The sequence below is a fragment of the Aplidium turbinatum genome, chromosome 12 (assembly GCF_918807975.1).
Source record: "Aplidium turbinatum chromosome 12, kaAplTurb1.1, whole genome shotgun sequence".
Classification (NCBI taxonomy): Eukaryota; Metazoa; Chordata; class Ascidiacea; order Aplousobranchia; family Polyclinidae; genus Aplidium; species Aplidium turbinatum.
In genome coordinates this window covers 10,227,688-10,246,788 of record NC_137483.1, presented here as the reverse complement: position 1 = coordinate 10,246,788, position 19,101 = coordinate 10,227,688, and the positions used below count along the sequence as shown (strand labels likewise).

The window sequence follows — 19,101 nt, the reverse complement described above, 5'->3', positions numbered from 1 at the left end:
AAGAGCAATCACTAAGCATAGGGGTCCACTAATGGATCTCGGGCGCGAGATGATGCTCACTCGGCACTGGATGCAACTTGTCTTTCTTTAGGTGTTTTGGTTGGGGCTTAGACCTCTCATCGACACCATGCCCTGATTTTCATCGGCTTGTGTTAGACCGAGAAACACAGCTCTGGTTTCATATTTTGCAAAACACACTCATTCGGATGGAGTAGTGCGATTATGATCTTGTAGCCAACTGTCAACCTCCCGTTGTTGAACCCTATTTGTTCTTTCTGTCCGCCTCGTTAGCTCAGTGGTTACGCGCCCGGCTCATAAACACGCGGCGCTAGTTCGACTCTCGGGGTGTGCTCTCAATTCAGCGGCAACTAGTAAATGGAATAATTCCTCGGCAACAACACTTCAACAATCGGAAAACTTCACTCTGTCAATCTCGGTGACTGGGCCTGCTTCAAGAGCCTTTACAAGTATGCGAAACTACCAGGAATAACTTATCAAGGCTTTGTCAGTCCGAGGATAAAGATTTAAAAACCAAAACCAAACCAAACCTTTCAAAACCATTGGATTGAGTGTTGGTTTTACGTAGGTGGAAATCAGTCTCTCTCTCTCTCTCAACGATCTTCCGAAAAATGTTTGATTTATTTTTATTGTAATATTATCCATTTCTCTAGATATTTTTTTTAACGTTTTATGCGTCTAAGCAGTTTTATCTCTCTGTAGTAGACAACAGTAAAGTGAACTCTCCACCAAAGTCGTGTGCTGCATATTCATACAAAACATTTTCCAGCATAGACTAATATTTCATTTTTTCATACTTCAGTGAAAAAATATGAAAGTGGTGTATAGGCTAAGAAAGCTGGCAAACAAGTCACAGGGGTTGTGGGCTACAGCCTACTTCCGCTCTTGTAGACTAAGTTACTTATAAAAATTTCTTAGTTTCCAAAACATGTCAACGAAAAGTCATGAGTAGCAGCAATATTTGTAAAACATAGGCATCATTTTTCGACTTTATACAAAAAGAAAGTTTTCTCTATGATGGCCCGAGATCATCTACTTTCTATTCGATTATATTACAACGAACATTCCAGCTAGCAAAATCTATTCTTTTTACATTAATTCAATATCTGCAGACGTTGAATCAACGTAAAATTGACGAATTCTGCTAGATTGGGAAATGGGTATAGTCATTACATTTATGATGTTATGGTTTTACTGTATTTAGGCTACTGTCGCCTTACAACAGCTAAGGTCTTTTAGCGACAGAGATCACTTTAAATTTTATATCATGTTTAAGATGTCTTCATACCCGACTTATTTTCTTTTCCATTGCGTTTTGTAAAGGACACAATCGGTATCGTTTTTAAAGTCTTCGGTTTGATCAAACCTAGAATCGATCTCAGATGTACCAGCACCAGAGCCTAGACGAAACCACTCGCCACTGAGCTGGTGGATTTATAATGTAATGCTGCAACCAAATGTTTAGGAGCCAAATCTACGTGAACGCAGACCTCTAAAGTCCTTTCTTTTTTAAGCGACCAAACATGGCCTACCGACGCGGTAGTTTCGGAGGCCATTGAACGACTTCTTGGCGGCCATGTCCGCCGGGAGCTTAGAGGCCTGTCAAAGCATAGCCTATAGTCAGTTTGCTAACAAATGTCAAAATGACAAGTTTAGTTCATGATAAAGTAAATGCAATCAAACGCATTACGGTAAGTCAACAACAACAACAAAATAAGTAGCCTACGCTTCTACATTGCACAAACAGATTACGGTACACTACGTTTATAAAAAAAAGGCAATTGTTTTCTGAGCAAATAAATTTCTTATCGGTTTGTGCTCAATTTGTGTATGTGACAGTTTTCAACGTTAGGGTCCGTGAAATTGTAGATACACTGATTTTAAAAAGTAGTATTTGATATGTAGTCGACACACTTCTGGTTAGATTTAATAACAGTGGATCTCGTAAGCAGGCGATTAAGCTAACCATCCGAATAGTTAATCGAGAGTAAGTTTGCGTAAAGTTTATCCAAGGATCACTAATCGTCGATTTTTATCAATGGATTATAATTGGTGTTATATATTATAAAACAATTGTTCGTGCAATCAGTAACTTAATCGGCTGATTAGCTTAATCGCTAAAAGATCTACTGATGGTGCATCTACTCTAAAACTGACATATTTAAGATGAAGTTTGCAATTTTTTTTTTTCAGGGTCACGCTTAAAAGTCGAGAGTTTCACAGGCTTGTTAACATTCCTTTAAAAAGGGTTTGTCCATGGCGATCTATATTAGTAGGCCTATAGATCGCCATGGGTTCGTCACTAAAAAAAGGTTGACGACCAACACTGGCCTATGGTCTTGGCAAGATATCACATTTCCACTAGCTTTTGTCATGCAACAAACTAACAAAATATTAAAAATAAAATACGAATTGCTTGAAGAAATGAGCTACACAAGATTCGCATGATCAATAGCTACTCGGTAGGCTACCACTACAAAAACATGGAGTTTTGCTACAAAACAAAAACGCTTGCAAATTCGCAACCACACTTGTTTCTCTACAATATTTTGAAATCTCAAAACAAACGTCAAGCCAACAAATCATGTCACAAACACACGCAAAACAAAAAAATAATTTTTGAAACATTTTCGATGATTTAAAATCCAAAAATTTTTTCACTAGCCTACCACGTTCATTGAAGATCTGATTGATTGAATCTTTATTCTTGGACCGGGAAAGCTTCTTTGATAGTTTAGTCCTGGCAGTTTCGCATACTTGTAGAGGCTTTCAACCACTGACGCAGACCCGGTCATCGAGACTGACAGAGTGAATTTTCCGATTGTTAATGTGTTGTTGCCGGGGAATTATACCACCCATTAGCTCCCCCTGAAAGCAGTCCTTAACGTGCGTTGCTCAAGCGCACACCCGGAGAGTCGAACCGGCGTAGCTTGATCTTGAAGCTTCTTCGTTCCAAAAGTCACGTGCTAATCAACTGAGCTAATGGGTCAAAAGGTCAAAGAGTTAAAAGGTCAAAAGGTAATTGCTCTAGATAAAGTATAATGAGACATGAGAGGAGAGTTGGATCAATTACAAATGTAAATGAATGTAATAATTACACATTTTCATGTAATTGTAATTACAGTATATAATTGCAATTGAAACTTTTTGTTGTTGTGCAGTTATAATTGTAAGTTGAAAATTTCAGAACAATGTAATTGTAATGCAGCGGAATTAATAATTTTGATGGTGTAATTGTAGTGTAATTAAACTGAAAACTATGTGATTGGGCCAACTCTGCATGAAAGTAAGCTAAGTATTGGACTTCTCAATCATTGCGAGTATGGCTATTTTTAAATGGCTTAGTCTTTTAAATGGCTAGGGAAAAATCAATCAAACATCACCAAAACAGGCACATAAAGAAATTTGCTTGCTCAGTTGCATGCGTTTCTCTGTAGCTTGGAACGCAATCAATATCTTTGACGCCCACAGACTACACGTCATCAATTTAGTCACTAACGCACAATATGCCCAGATGATCTCACAAGACAAACAGATCATCACAATATTGAGTTCCGAAATTAAGGAGGGTCATAGAGGGTCTTCGTCTTACCAACAGGCTAACAGCAATTAGGTTTTTTTCCTTCTGCTGCAGCAATCATCACAACTCGTATTTGGAAGGTACTACGAGTGCACTTTTATAAGTTCTTGAGAGAGTGCGACACAACCAGAAATATCAGTCCATTTTAACATTGACTTGACATCTGCATAGGTTTGATCAAAGAAAAAAGAGCCTGATTTGCAAGATGGTTATTTTTTCAATGTATTGGGAAGCCTATACTTTTGATTCGCATTGCGTTTTTACTAAAGTTCAGTACAAATTCACTAAATGTTATGGCAAGATCTTGCTGCATCGTTGTTTTATGGTAAGCGTATTCATAAAAATATTCAAACGAGAGAATGTTGCTCATCAACGTCGCGCAAAAGGGCGAACACTTCATGCTTTCCAGCAGCGCGCTGTTTCCACTTAACGTATTTAATCACTTTGGCAAGTACGAAGCAATAGACTGGGCATTTGATGGCTTCATCTGTAACATTCCACCAAAAATACTCCTCTTGAAGAACAACTTGCGATTTGGAAATTTGTTAATTATTCAACTTAAACGTAGGATCTTTCATGTTTTGAATTTTTCCTTTGAGAGACGAAAATCTGTAACAAAAAGTTTGCGTCAGGCGCACTCCGCAGACAATTGGACACAGCACCCTATAAACGAACGCAAAACCTACTGAAGGCAAACATACCACTTGTACTGTAGGCCAATAGGAATCGAATACTGTACAGTTCTCAAACTATCGCGTTTATTGATTCTGGTTTAATCATTATAGTCGATTATATTCCTCATGTTATCATTTTGTCTGCTGCCGCCTCATAGCTGTTAGGCATTTAGGCAATAAGCAAAAAGAAATACTGTATCAATCGTCAGATCATTACGTTCGCCCGTTCATCAGTCAAAGCCACCGTCTTTGAACAACCTTCAGCAGTGACAGGAACAGGATACAATGCAAGCAGGACACGGCACAAAGCAGTTATTAGTGTCGTTACCCGCGCATCCTGTTTGAGGCACGACCAAAAGTGTGTCTCAACAACCGAAAAGACGTAGGCTAACTAGTACTAACTAGCCGTAAACACCATAGGGACAAGCTGGTATTTCCATCGTGATGTTCAAAAGCTTCATTCTTCCAGACAGCAAATCAGTCGTTGTTTATATTGTTTTAACGTCTGCAGACGTTGAAACAATGTAAACAACGACTGATTTGATGTCTGAGCTGTTATCGCAAAGCCTCTTGGGTCTTGAGAGAGTCCGGTTTCAAATACCATGGTATAATGTATCGTTTCTTGCATACAGTGCAGGCATAAGCTAATTGGAGTTTTTAGGTTTAGTTTTCTGTTTAGTTTCATTTTGTTTAGGCCTTACTTGTAACTTTTATGTTTAGATGCGATGCACGTGACAATTTTAAATTAAGCTTTTTTGTTAGTTCTGTTTTTATTTGTATCGTCTTGTATTCGCATTGCAGCAAAAATAATACCGCAGTTAAATGGCTTAACTAATGTATACTATGCTTTACGATTACGTGGATTTGTTTTTGCATTCTGATGTTCAGCCTACTTACTTTCCTATATGCTGGAACAGCGAAGGTTTAATGTTGGGTACTTTGCTCTCGCTCCTTTTTTTGCATTGTTGTTCGTTTTCGTCATAGCTGCAATAAAGTGCCCTTGCATAGTCAACCTAAATAAACATGATTTAAGATGAAAAATTACTATTACAGTAAATGAAGTTTGTCCAAGCTTATACATTGGTGGTAATGTTGTTGAAAGTGTAAGTAATTTCTGCTATCTTGGCAGTGTCATAACTGACACTTATGATGATAGCACGGATATTAGAAGGCAAATTGCTATGGCAAAAACAGCTGTGACATCACTTACAACGGTGTGGAAACAGAGATCAATTGGTAAAAACACAAAATTAAGATTGCTGCGAACTCTCGTTTTCCCAATTTCCACATATGGATGTGAAATTTGGACATGCAAAAAACGTGACATTAAAAAGTTAAAAAGTTTTGAAATGTGGTGTCACAGAAGGCTATTACGTATCAGCTGGATGGAAAGAAAAACAAATGAATTTGTTTCCCAACAAATAAACGATAAATGGAGTCTGATAAACAACATTAACCTTAGAAAATTGAGATATTTCGGACACATTGCAAGAAGCAGCTCGTTGGAAAATTCAATGTTAACTGGGATGGTGCAAGGCAAACGAACAAAAGGACGACAAAAAATGAAATATTTTGACAATATCAAGCAAATTACAGGAATAAAAAGCATGCCGGAAGCACTAACAAAAACAAAAGACAGAACAAAATAGAGGCAGTTCATAAGGGAGATCACAGCTGATCAAACATGATCAATCTGTTGAAGAAGAAGAAATGAAGTTATCAGGCAAATAATTAATTGACAGTAGGGTGGAAGTAAAACACTCCCTCTCAACAAAAACTCATCCCTTTTGCCGACATGTAGCGTCAAAAGTACGACATGTGTAACAGAACTGTGGCAAAAACCATTTCACTTTTAATAATACCACTCTCGGAATAATCTTCAAGCATGCCTTTTCAGACAAATGTGATGCAAGTACTTAGCCTACATCTACATTATGAGTAGACGAGCTACACAGATGTTTAAAAAATGTCGTAGTGTTTCCGGGTTTCCTTTGGTGATAGTTCACCAAAGTTCCAAGGTAACTTCTCCATCAAACTTGTGAAAATAATGATTTTAGCACTGTAACAGAACACATATATCAAATTGATTAATTAATTTGATCTTGGTAATCTTAATCATCTTGTGTGTGGCCTTATTTTAGAATGGCACTTCATCAGAGTAGCCTACTAATGTTACAATAAAAACAAAAACATCAGGTCTTTGTAACGCCAGAGATGCACATCTTAATGATAGCGTGGTAGGCTTCATAAAGTAAAATTAATTGAAGAGAAGAGTGTAATTTTAAAATAGGCTAAGTCCAAAAGTAAGTTCCCAAATTTGAGACACACTCCTCAAAACTACACTTTTCGATTGCAAATGAAAAAAATCTCATAGCTGTAACTAGCAATGCAATCGCAATAAAATAATTCTTTATTTAGCTCTTACTGTGCATGAAATAGTACCAATTTTTTTTTTTTAAATACTGTTAATGTAAAGATTAAGTGATAAGTTCATTGATAAACGTTTGAGACAATGCTTTGCAATCAATCCACTGATGTCGATCAAAGATCGGACGCGTAGCGTGTTAGATGAGGCTGTGGAATACCCATGAGAAATTTTACTTGCATTCTTCTTCGTCGTATGAGCTGTTCTTCCGGACTATATGTTTGGGCATGATGTCATCAGCCACTCGACAGTCTCGTCATCCAGGGCCTTCAGTCCAAGCGTTCCATGTGGTGGTTGATGGATTGGGCAGTCATGGACGATATGATCTACTGTCTGGTCTGTGGCGCCACACTCGCATCCCGGTGAGGGAGCCAGGCCCCATCTGCACATGTCTGAACGAAAGCGACCGACGCCGGTTCGTAGGCGGTTAAGCCGGACCCACGCAAGTCTTGTGAGGGACATTCCCGGAGGGTGGGGATCGACGTCGGGTAGGAAATCACGGAGTCGGGAGGTGTTGTTTTGCCACTCCATGTTCCATGTGTAGTTCGTCCAGTGTGCCGCACTTATTCCAAGATCTTCAACGTTGTTCAGAAGCTGTCGTGCGGCGGGCACAAATGGGCGTCTTGATTTCAGTCGCTGCTGTCCTCCAGGTAGGCGCTGAAGTGTACTGTGGAGGAGGTGGTCGGGGTCCAGTGCGCGACAAGCAAGGGAAATCATGGCTCCTTTACGGCGAAGCTCAGCAGGTTGGATGCCTGCAAGGATGGGAAGGCAGTCCGTTGGAGTGGGACGCAGGCATCCAGTCACAGTGCGTAGTGCGTCATTGATGGCGGTGTCAATGTGGCGGGTGTGAGAGCTGCGGCACCACACTGGTGCGCAGTACTCAGCGGTAGAATGGACGAGGGCCAAGGTAGCTGTGCGAAGGGTTTTCGCATCAGCTCCCCAGCCGGAACCCGCCAGCCGCCTCAAAAGTGCAACGCGCGCAGATAGTTTTTTGCGCAGTGACTCCAGGTGTCGTCGGTACGTGAGTGACCTGTCCAGGGTTACGCCGAGGTAGGTAGGTTCGGCGCAGTAGGGGAGGTGTTCGTCATCGGTGGTAATGTTGATCTCACGTTTTGCTTCCTTGTTGTTTAGATGAAAGGCCGCCGACACTGTCTTTGCCTTGCTGAGCTGTAGCTTCCATTTCTGGAGATATGTTGATATAGTTGACATGTCCTGGCTTAGGTTCCTCTCCATTGACTGCCAATCTCCGGCTGGATGCAGGAGAGCCAGATCGTCTGCGTAAGCATACTTCCTGGAGATGGTGTCAGGCAGGTCATAGATGTAAGTGTTAAACAGGAGGGGAGCCAGGACAGAGCCCTGTGGGACGCCGTTCCTGAGTCGACGTAGTCTACTTCGTCGGCCGCTACCGGTGGAAAGGGTAAAGCTGCGGTTTTGCACAAGTTCCATAATCATATGGACCATGTGCCTGTCAGGAAGGAGACGAAGTAGTTTGCAGGTAAGGCCGCTGTGCCATACAGTGTCGTAGGCAGCCGTGAGATCGACAAACACGGCGCCAGCCTTCTTTTTTGCCGAGAAGCTGTCCTCGATGTCTTGGGTCATCAGAGTGACCTGGTCTACGGTTGATCTTCCGTGGCGAAAGCCGGCTTGTTCCCGAGGGAGCTGAGGGTCTATTATCGGTTCGACACGGGCGTAGATAAGTCTCTCGAGTATCTTGAATGGGATACAGAGCAGAGAGATGGAGCGGTAGCTCTTCGGATCCCCTGGGGGCTTCTTCGGCTTTGAGACTGCAAACACTAGGGCTCTTCTCCAGATTCTTGGGATGCGCAGGTGACGCAAGCATCAGGAAAGGAAGTCTTTTAACCAGGACCTCATAGAGGGGGAAGCTTGGAGTATTAGTTCCGGGCATAGGTGGTCAAGGCCCGGGGATTTGCCTGGCTTTAGGTGCTGGAGGGCGGAGGCAAATTCTTCTGGGGTAAACTCACCAGAGATGTTGCCCTCGACAGGTGTTGGGACCTTCCAGAGGTCCGTCATTTCCTTGAGGACGGACTTGTCTGATTCACGGTCTCTCGTTCTGTGCACTCCATTTTTCACCATTTTTCACAAGTTGTGAGGCGATGGCATTTGCTGAAATGGGGCATTGGCGACGAGAGGCACGTGATCTGCCAGTGAGGTTGTTGAGTGTACTCCATGCTGTGCGGCTGGAGTGCGTGAAGTCGATTGAGTCAATGGCTTCTGTCCAGCGCTTCTTCCTCTTTGAATCCAATCTTGCCAGCAGGGCTGTTGCTGAGTTGGTGGTGGCGGTGCCCTGGGGGGAACGGAGGAAGTCGCAGTAGAGCCTGTCGCACTCCACATCCCAGCAAGGTATGTAGCTTTTCCGTCGACCTCGCGGGATGGAGTCTTTTGCCGCAGATATGATTGCATCACAGAAGTCCTGGTAGGCTTCATCCACTTTGATGGTGTGTGGGGATGGGAGGTATTGCGTAGCTTCGTTTGTGAGGAAGCTGTAGTATTCCCAATCGGCCTTTCTGAAGTTCCATCGCTTGACAGGCTTGCTCGGAATAGGTGTGGCAAGCAAGGGGGCCGTGATTAGCGAGGGTCGGTGTTGAGACCTTGGGAACTTCTCTAGCACACGTCTGTCCGGCTGGCGATCATCGGGGTCATCACTTGCGAAAGCCAGGTCTGGGTTCGTGCCAGTGTTCCAACGACCGGAGTGGAAGCTCGGTGCGCCCTTAGGATCGTATAAGAGGGCGAGGTTGTTGTTGGTTGCCCAAGCGGCCAGACTATCTCCGTCGTTGTTGATGGAGTTGTAGCCATAGTCAGTGTGGTGGCAGTTAAAATTGCCAGCGTAGAGGCTGGGGTGGGGGAACACTGGGATGGCTGTTGATGTTATCCGCGAAGGTGGGGGCTTGTAGACATTGACGATGTTGAAGTTGATTAGTACCAACTTATCCACAGATGTACAGTGAGTCTCCTGGAGGAGGATGCTGAGGGCTTGATGCTTGGTGGCCAGGTGCTCGATGATGTTGAGCTTGCTGGCCGTGATGCCCTCGGTGTTCAGCTGCAGTACGGTGGGTCGTCGGTACTTTTCGACAGTGCGAGCACTGCCGTGTCCTAAAAAGGGCATTTCCCTACCTACTTGCATTATAAACACTGGACAACTTCTATAAATCGTTTTAGATCAAGCTTTCTCACCTGTAACCAATCAAGTGGTTTTTTATTCCAAAACGTATGAAGAAATGAGGCATAAGATGCTAAGCTTGAAGTACGGAATAACTTCCCGATAGCACCTAATCTGCAGAACGAAATGTAAAACCAATCTTCGTTCTGTCGTTTATTTGCTTCCTGCAATGTACGAACAATTGAACATTAATGACAATCGCTTAAGAATTAAAGTTTTTTTGGCTTTATTTGCAGTTCATTAATTTTCAGAAGATGTTTTATGGTACTTAATAGTCATTACAAAATGAGAAAACGAATACAACTCAAAGCAACAGCTGAAATTTGAATAGATCAAAGAATTGATTTTCAACCTAAGGGTCATACATTGATACCTATTCAATGAATCAATCAATCATGTTTTTGTTTACCATTTAGTCGATACAACGAAATTACTAGCCATGGAGGAATCGATAATCCACAATTCCTACAATAAAACATAGAGAGCGAAAAGGTAACAAAGGGTCAAGTCGGCCGCCACCTTCAATAAAAATTAATCACCTGACAAAAAAAACATACAAACAAAATGAATTTGTGTTAATAGAAGCGTCTTTCAATACTGAAACGTTTGGGTGTGCATCAGAAATATATGACATCACATATGACATGTTTTATGACATCACATTTCTTTTTTTAAAAATGCCTTTGAAGATTCTCAAAGTAAAAAGTTCAGGAACCTTGTAACCAGTGGCGTAGCTAGGGGGGCGGGGGGGCGGACCGCCCCGGGCGGCACGTCTGGGGGCGGCACTTTCAGACTACGATTTTTGATTTTGATTATAATCTGATAAAAAAACGCATTTTATTTTCACATGCTTTTTCTTGAAGGGGCGGCAAAATTTGAATCCGCCCTGGGCGGCACATTCCCTAGCTACGCCACTGCTTGTAACTCTTTGAAATTGTTTTGTCTCTAATAAAGTTTAAATCACCCTTGTTGCACTTGCAAGTGTTAGTTGTAAAAAAGTTTTCTTTTTTCTATCTCTTTTCTAGGTTTGGTGGCAGTGCAAATTCAAGATAGTGTTTACTGTTTATAACTCTATTTTATGTTTTACCATTGGTCACAGCGGTAAACCATAATCTCTTCGTGGGAAAATTGTAACATAAGATTCCCGAATCCGTTCGTCTGCATGTAATGACCGAAAAAAAAAACACTCCTTTGAAACGTCTATTCAAATTTGTATTTCTGTAAAATTAGCCACCTGGCTGTCGAAAATGGAATGCAACGCCATACACCACTAAAACTTGTCACTACAGAACAGATTACTTGTATAAAGACGGAAAATTTGTCCAGCTAGCAAGCAATAAGCAAAACAGTTAAATTTGCGACTCACTTTCAAGCAACAATTTTACGAATGACCAGAATAGATATCAATATCTCAAACTCACGTACGCAGTACTGTGACGTAATAGTGAAAGACATTGTCACGCAATTCAAACAGGTGTTCAAAGGTGGTGATGCCATGTTTCATGTTTAAACAGGCTTGCCAGATTGGCCCTTTTGGGGCCAAATTTGTGAAATTTGGCCCTTTTTAGAGGTAGTTGGCCCCCAAAAAAATTGTTTGGCCCCTTGGCCCTTTGTTTTCAATATTTGGCTCTTTTTGGAAGCAGTTGGCACATACTATCAAACTAGCTATTTAAATAAATGTCTTTCGGAAATTGAGACTGAGAAGTGTTATTACGATTTTTTAGACAGTGTTTAGCTGACAATGTTTATGCCAATGCCAAAGATTCGAGTGGAAACATTGTAGAAGATGAAGATTTGGAATTGTTCTTGTAGAATGTAGACTGTGTTGTTGCAATGTTGTAACGTTATTGACGTTGGTAACGTTATTATGTTTTATTAGCAACGTTATTAACATTATTGAACAATTTGGCTCTTTTTTACCCAGTTTGACCCTTTTTTCGACATTGTTTGGCTCTTTTTCTCAATAGCTGTCTGACAACCCTGTGTTTAAACAGGTTTGACACAAGTCTTACGAACGATGGTGCAATTTTGGCTCATTTTCTAGCAATTTCCATGACGTAAGATGCCAGCTAGGTTAAGTAGACCATAACGGTTTTTATATGACGTTTGATTTGGTGAAAATTGTCGGGAACAACCATCTTTGCCTTTTGTTCGTGTCAAATTCGTGTGTTTACTTTGCCGTTCTCTACATGTTTGCCCCAACAGCAGCAAAAAAAATGAATGAGATGAAAAAGATGAATGCGAAAGTAGGTCTACAATCAGAAACATATCATACAAGTAGCTTTATTGCTTCACTGGCGTTTCGCGGACCATGTCAATGCGCAATTGCGCATCCTTAGAGCGAATAACATACAAAATAAACTTTACAAAGCTTGCAACTCCGTTAATCGTTTTCTGTTGCAAATCAATTCGAAGTACAGTAGCTTAGATGTTTCAAATTTTAAAAAATTAGTTAGGTTAATGTAGGGTGGATAATCGCGTATGGCAATGCTATGCTGGCTAGTATTATTATGTAGACAATATTTTTAAAACAAGAAAATTGAAATGCCCCAACCCTCGTTAGGAAAATTCTGCGTACATCGCTGCTTAGTTATCAACTTTGGTTGCATTGTTAATGAACAATGCATGTAATGCTTGGCTGAAGTGAGGTTGAATTTCTAGGTCTAAATTTCCTTTTATTTACATCAACACCATTATGCAATTGATTGACTGCCCAGCACACTTATTTCCTTATCGCCACATTTGTGCTGCTGCGCAGTGCTAACACCACCACTGATTGCTAAGCAGCACGCAAAGGTCGGTTGCGTTGATTGTATCATGGCTACATAGAAAGATAGTTTGTCACATTTTTCAGACGTTTGCAGATTTCGACGACTTTTACCAACAGTATTGCCAATTGAAATTTTGATTTTTAAAATTTTTAGAATTTTTTTTAAATCTCATTTTCTCACTTTACGACATAAGCTCTTATTATGGCATCACCAAGCAGTGACAGGCGGTAAAATGTGCCTTCCACAAAAATGTCTCTAAGACTTTCAGCAAAAACCTGCAAAATTTGACAAATCAAACAGCGTCTTTATGATTCCATTTAAGCCAAGGTATCCAGTTGTCATTTTTACTTGACATACGTCATACAACCTACGAGTAGACCCTAATGACAGCTGTTTGCTGCGTCGTAGCTATGCGATCTCTGCTATGCAATAAACTATGATTATTCATTAGCACATGTAGAGTTAGTGAAAATACTCATAGTCGGTCTGAATCATTTAAAAGTATTTTTGGCAAGATCAAAACCTTAGATTGTATCACGTAAACAAGTTACTTTCTTACAACAAAAATCTTTTTGTCATATCCCTTATACGCAATAACATCATCCTCCATCATCAGATAGTACGTAGGTGAAAGATTGTAGATATGCATCATGAGAAAAACCTGATCAAGGTTTTGCTTCGATCTCCACTTCACTCGATCCATAGGATCATCAAAGTTCGGAGCCAGTGTCGTCTCCCAGTCTGGATAGAAGTTCTCCGATGGACTAATTACCTAAACAAGGTTTACATTGTGTTTGCTATTAAGAATAAAATTCAAGTACCGTATTAAAAAAGTGGCGCAAAGGCAAATTTTTTTATCCTGGTTTACTCTCCAGCCAAGTACTTCAAATACCAAAGCTGAAAAGATATTGCCTAAGACCCTAGGAGCATAGCCCAGGTTGTACTGTACATGGTGTGCTATATAAATGCTCCTATTATTATTGCTGTGATGATAACAATGTAATAATTACAATGACTACCACGATGACTAATAATTACAATGTTACTACCACGTAGATGAAAATATAGATCAGTGGTCGATCTCGTGGTCTTCGGATTCCACCACGGGTCATTAACCTCCGCAAGCAACCACCAGTAGATATGGTGTCAACTGTCGATTAGGACGTTCCAGCGATCTAATTTTATTGTACTTGGGCCATGACGTATATACATGACGTATATTTTAAATCCCCACAAAATGTAGGCTATTTTTATGAAACAAAGTTTGAAATCCTCAAGCAAATGAAATCTTGAAATCCTCAAGCTTAACTAATAGCCACAAAGAAATCTCTAAGATTCTTCAAAGGTAATTTTCATTGTCAATGTGTTTGTGAATAAATAAGTGGTCGTAATTGTAACTTTTCCAAGAAGCCGTAACAACTCTTCAAAATACTTTTTTTTCTTATTTAAATCCTGTAGATTTGTTGTAAAAGTACTTTTATAGTTTTTCTGTTTCATGTTTTTTGTCCCTAGTATTCCTTGTCACATGTAGTTCATCGGTTCAAGATAAAAGCTTGGCGGGTTAAAAAAATGTTACAAGAAACAAAATTACATACTTGCAATATACCAGATTCAAGTTCATGTTTGAATGAAGATTTGATCTCGTTGCTTTTTTCTTCCACAAACGTTTTATTTGTTTCTCCAATGAAAACAACAAATTTGACAGTGCCCGGTTCACTGTCAGCTTTGCTTAGCAAACTTTCAAGAGTACTTTTCAAGTAGTCACCTCCTTCGCGCTAAAAACAACATAAAGCAAACGCTGACATCCTTTATATATATAATGTGTAGGCCTATACAGTGCTCAAATGAAAGCGGTGTTAGTTGTGTCTTGAAACCAAAGACAAGAAGAATATCAACAAATACGCCAGAAATGTCAAAGAAAAAGCTGTGAAGACCACTCGGTAGCAACCAAAATATGTCGCATGTGTGAAAAGTTAGATGTCAACACTGCCCACCATGGAAAGGGGAGGGCAGCGGCCTAGCGAGACGGCCATAGCGTCTGGCGTTAGGGTTGTGCTTGTCTATCATGCCAGGCTAGTAACCAAACATTTTCAGGGGGGTCCTAGTCCGCAATCATAAATTAAAGAATGATCCGTCAGTTAACTTCAAAAACAGGGTAAATTGAAACAGTAAATTAAAGCGATTCAAAAAAAAATTCACTCTTCTTTTCGAGATGGTTGTTTCATTTTTACAAGATCACCCAACAAGTCTTTTATAACTCAATAAAAATCATCATTTTACAATCGATTTATTGTGACATAATTGATGCTATGTTAACCAAGCTGGCAAAATCCGTCTTTGACGTTGAATTAATGTGAAAGGACAGATTTTGCAAACCGACAACAACATCCAATCGCTACAAACAATCAATGAGCAACTAATAAACGAATTTACCCGAACAGTTGGGATCCCAATAATCATCTCAGATTTGTTTGTTAAATCGCCTAACTGAAGTTCTGGCTTGGGTAAAGACAGCGCTCCTTTCAGTGGAGCGTTTGGATTAACAACAAGAAACTGTCCAGGGCCTTTGTTTGACGCGATAAGCAAACTTCCATTTTTTATATAAGTCGGAGGTGGAGTCTGGAAGAACATAAAAAAGTGAGTCGTTATTATTTTCATAGTCAACTACATACTGCACAGTACACATAATACGTAAAAAAATCAGTCAGGTTCAAAAACTTACATAATTTACTGATAAAGCTTTCGTCACACAAAGGCGGCTTTTTCAGTATCTTGTTCAAATAGAACACATTGCAATATTGAAAGTTTCAAGGCTAATGTGGAAATTTCACCCATCATCGTCGTGATTTTATTTCGGATAAGATTGTTGTAAAAATTTTCGTTTCGACCTAACAAAATAATTTCGAACAGAAGCCTTACTCCTAACGCAAATGCCTTAGCTTTTAAATACTTTTTTCAAGCTGTAAAGAAGGCTTTTTTTCCAGGTTCGTCGCCTCTCAATCAAGAGTACTCCGAGTTTATAAGTATCGTTTAATTATATTACGTTCACTGTCAATTACTGCATGCTGAAAATTATTGTAACCGTCAACAAGGGGGATTGCTCGTTAGGCCAGGAGGAAACATAACAGTGTAGCATACAGTGGGGCATGCAGGGGGGCATTGATCCGTGGATTTAATATTTGCCTGGTTTTTAACTATATTGTTATTTTCTGTAACAGTGCTATTCAACATATAGCCTATTGAATGCCGTACTCTAGTTCGTTAAATTACTCAAACTTTTCTTTTAAACGAGAGGCAAAGCTCAACGGCCCCCTTCTCTGCGTACGCCACTATATGCGGAGCATATCACTACTCACAGTGTGTGGAGGTTCTGGCTTTTTGGATCCCTTTAATATTGCAACGTCGTGAAGAGATGACGACTCATGTATTTCCCCATGTCTGCTTAACAGTATGTAGAAAGTCAGCACAAACACATATGCCAACAACAGTCCCGCAATCAACTTGCTCCTAATCCGCATTGTACCATACTTCGCTTGTGAATAGTTGTAGCACTTCAGTTTAAATCCAGATCGATATACTGCACGACACTGCTGTACGGGAAGCTTCTCTTATTCTTTCAATTGACCAATAATTAAATTTTTACACGTTTTTTGTACATCAAGCACAATAAAATTATTTGCTTCTTCAAGACCGGAGTCTAATCATAAAATCGATTTTTGTTTAGTTCGCCCACTCCAAAATGCTGCTACATTGAGACTTTATGTGCACTATGAAAGCTACTCAATGCACTTTACATTTGTAGAAAACCACGCGAAAGAACATTAATTTAAGAAGAAAACAAAAGCTTGCTTTTCTGGAAGGAAATCAGACAATGAGATGATGACCGTTGAAAATAAAAATGTGTAGAACAGAAAAAACTAAAGGTATGGGTCGAGCGATCATAGCCGTACGAGCCAGGGGGGGGGGGGGGGCAGCCGCCCCCTTTTTGTTTCAAAACGTCGCGAATTCGGGCAAAATCTTGCAATTATTAGGGCAAAAATTGGTATATGAAAAGCTTCAAAATTGCATGAATTAAGAAAAACTACAAATTAATATATTTTACCTATCAAGCTAAGTACAGCCTCTTATTTACACAAGAAATGTGCCGCAACATTTTCATTTGACACACCCGTATTGATGTATTGTATTGCATGGTGATCAAACTTTAGTACGAAATGCATTTAACCAACTGCATCATGCCAATTTGGGCAGCCACCAAAATATGTCTCTAATAGTTTTGTGAAACTGCCCAAATCAAAACGCAAAATTTGCTATAGGCTAGGCCAGGGGTGTGCAACCTTTATTACAGGAGGGCCAAATACAAATAACTGGGTGAAGCCGCGGGTCGCACGTTTATTTAACATCATTTCTAGGCTAGTAGTTGCAGGCACAAAAAAGAAGTTTTTTTGTTATTCATGTTATTCTTATGGCGTTATTAGGGGCTATCTTCTTTCAGAAATAATAAGTTAAGACGCATAAATTTCTGAAGAAAACTGCTATTCTAATTATGTGAAACCGTCTTTAAACGAGTTCAGTGAGAAATTTGCAGCTGGCTTCTTTTCCCAACGGCATTTTTCCAAATTTAGTTTAATGGAAGTGCTTGCAATTCGAAGTCCATTTTCCAAGTGTTCGTCTGTCAGACTCACCAACATTTAAAATGCTACTGCTGAAATATATAATACTCCTAAATGTTACTCCTACCTACCATGCCAAAGTGCAGAAGCATCGAGCAATGCGAAAGCAGGGCATCTTCAAAGATGAATTCAGATGTTCTATCTTATTTACTTTGGTAAGAAATTCTAGCTAGCTGGTGATCTTGTTATGTTAGTTTTTCACTGTTATCATGCACCGCATACACTATATTTGGGCAATTTCTATAAAAGCGTGCAGATTTGGGCAAATTTACGTTCTGCCCCCCCAAAATGGTTTGGTCTTGTACGGCTATGCAAGCGATAGACAACAATCTACCAATATTGCTGTGTTGGATGATTGAGGTGCAGTGAGTAAGTAAATGAAACTGTTCTAAATTATTAGGCTGTATTCCAAATCAGACTGGAGGCTGCTGTACTTCAACTACGCTTCAAGGAAGCTGTCACTTCCTTCTTTTCTATGTGTTACCCATTGTGTAAAAACTCTGTAAGTCTGCTCATTGCTCAATAAAATTATAAAGTGAGAAATTGCCAATCCAAAGTGATTGGTTATCCTGCTAAGAAATAGTTTTCTAACAATTACTTGTCTGTCTGTAGGCGCGTGATAAAACTCAGATTTTAATTTCAACTTTAACTATTCAACCACCAGGCGTAGGCAGGGTTGCCAGATTGGCCTTTTTACGGCCAAATGTCAGAAATTTGGCCTTTTTGAAAAGTGTTTGGCTGGACAATTTTTGTTTGGCCGCTTGGCCTTTTTTTGGCCTTTTTTAGTTTTCCGATTGGCATTTGTTTGGCCTTTTTTTCTTTTTGTTTTCATAGTTCTTTTGGTTATCCCTAGCAACAGTGAAAAGTTTTGGTGTAGCGTTTTACATCATGCTCATTTCAAAGACCTTGCTAGCTATGCTTTAACATGTCTCTGCATCCCTGTCAGTAATGCAGTAGTAGAGAAGATTTTTCATTACTTACTGCAGTGAAAAAAAAACACGAAACAAAATGCAGACTGAGCTTTTGGAAACGATTTTGCGAATACAAATGGACATGCTGCTGAATGGAAAATGTTGCACAAACTTTGATGCCAGTGCCATAATGATAAGGCGTTTCACATCTGATATTGTTTATGGTAAAACTAGCAGTAACGAAATGGCAGAGGCGCTAGCATTCCTAGAATACTAAGGAGTGTTCATTGTGGAAGGATGTTGGACATAAATGCAATTGATTTCTCTAGATTTTGCAGTGTTGGGTGTTTAATGTAGCCTACAAGTAATTGTATTGGGTATAAATATTGTATATATATATATACTATTTCATATTGCATTAAGTGATATGCCAATATTAACTCCTTCTCACTAGTCACCAGGGTCTCACTGGTGGACGTTAATGGCTTTTTAGTCTACAGGATGATGCTTAGCCTAATGTTGTATGCATATTTCAGTTGTATTGTAATTGTTTCCATACCTATCTGTTTGTATTTTAAGGATTGCATTTTTTCAGGAATTTTACTAAGCGATTCTTCTTTAACAGATAACATGTAAAACAATAGAAACTGGGTAAATATTATATAATTTGTTGTTGAAAGTAAGTGCAAAAACACCACTGATTTCAACAAAGAGAATAAAACCTCAGGTTTGGCCTTTTTTTCTATAATTTGGTCTTTTTTGGGGATGCATTTGGCCTTTTTTGTTTTATCAATCTGGCAACCCTGGGCGTAGGTCTCATTATTTCAAAGACTGCTACGCCGACAACATACAGTAGCTCCATTATTTGAAG

At 39.9% G+C, this 19,101-nt stretch overlaps 1 protein-coding gene across 2 annotated transcripts; it reads right to left on the bottom strand.

Moving 5' to 3' along the window:
* Positions 1–843: 843 nt before the first annotated feature.
* LOC145780903 (alpha-1,3-mannosyl-glycoprotein 4-beta-N-acetylglucosaminyltransferase B-like) lies at positions 844–16,551 on the bottom strand. 2 transcript variants are annotated; one of them, XM_082592562.1, is made up of 7 exons: positions 16,003–16,551; positions 15,080–15,265; positions 14,242–14,421; positions 13,206–13,418; positions 9,890–10,039; positions 5,170–5,285; positions 844–1,617 (listed from the first exon to the last, which is right to left on the bottom strand). In XM_082592562.1, exons 1-7 carry the CDS (start codon positions 16,162–16,164, stop codon positions 1,419–1,421), a joined length of 1,206 nt encoding a protein of 401 aa, XP_082448688.1. In that variant the 5' UTR covers positions 16,165–16,551; the 3' UTR covers positions 844–1,418. The 2 variants fall into 2 exon arrangements, with proteins under 2 accessions (XP_082448688.1, XP_082448689.1); XM_082592563.1 differs by lacking the exon at positions 844–1,617 and adding an exon at positions 1,657–4,207.
* Between the last annotated feature and the right edge of the window lie 2,550 nt (positions 16,552–19,101).

Coding starts and splice junctions, on each gene's coding strand:
- LOC145780903 (XM_082592562.1), bottom strand. CDS start 16,164: ATGCGGATTAGGAGCAAGTTGATTGCGGGACTGTTGTTGGCATATGTG. Junction 15,266..16,002: donor AGCCAGAACCTCCACACACT/GTGAGTAGTGAT, acceptor ATGTTCTTCCAG/ACTCCACCTCCGACTTATAT. Junction 14,422..15,079: donor TTGGGATCCCAACTGTTCGG/GTAAATTCGTTT, acceptor TGTTGTTTTTAG/CGCGAAGGAGGTGACTACTT.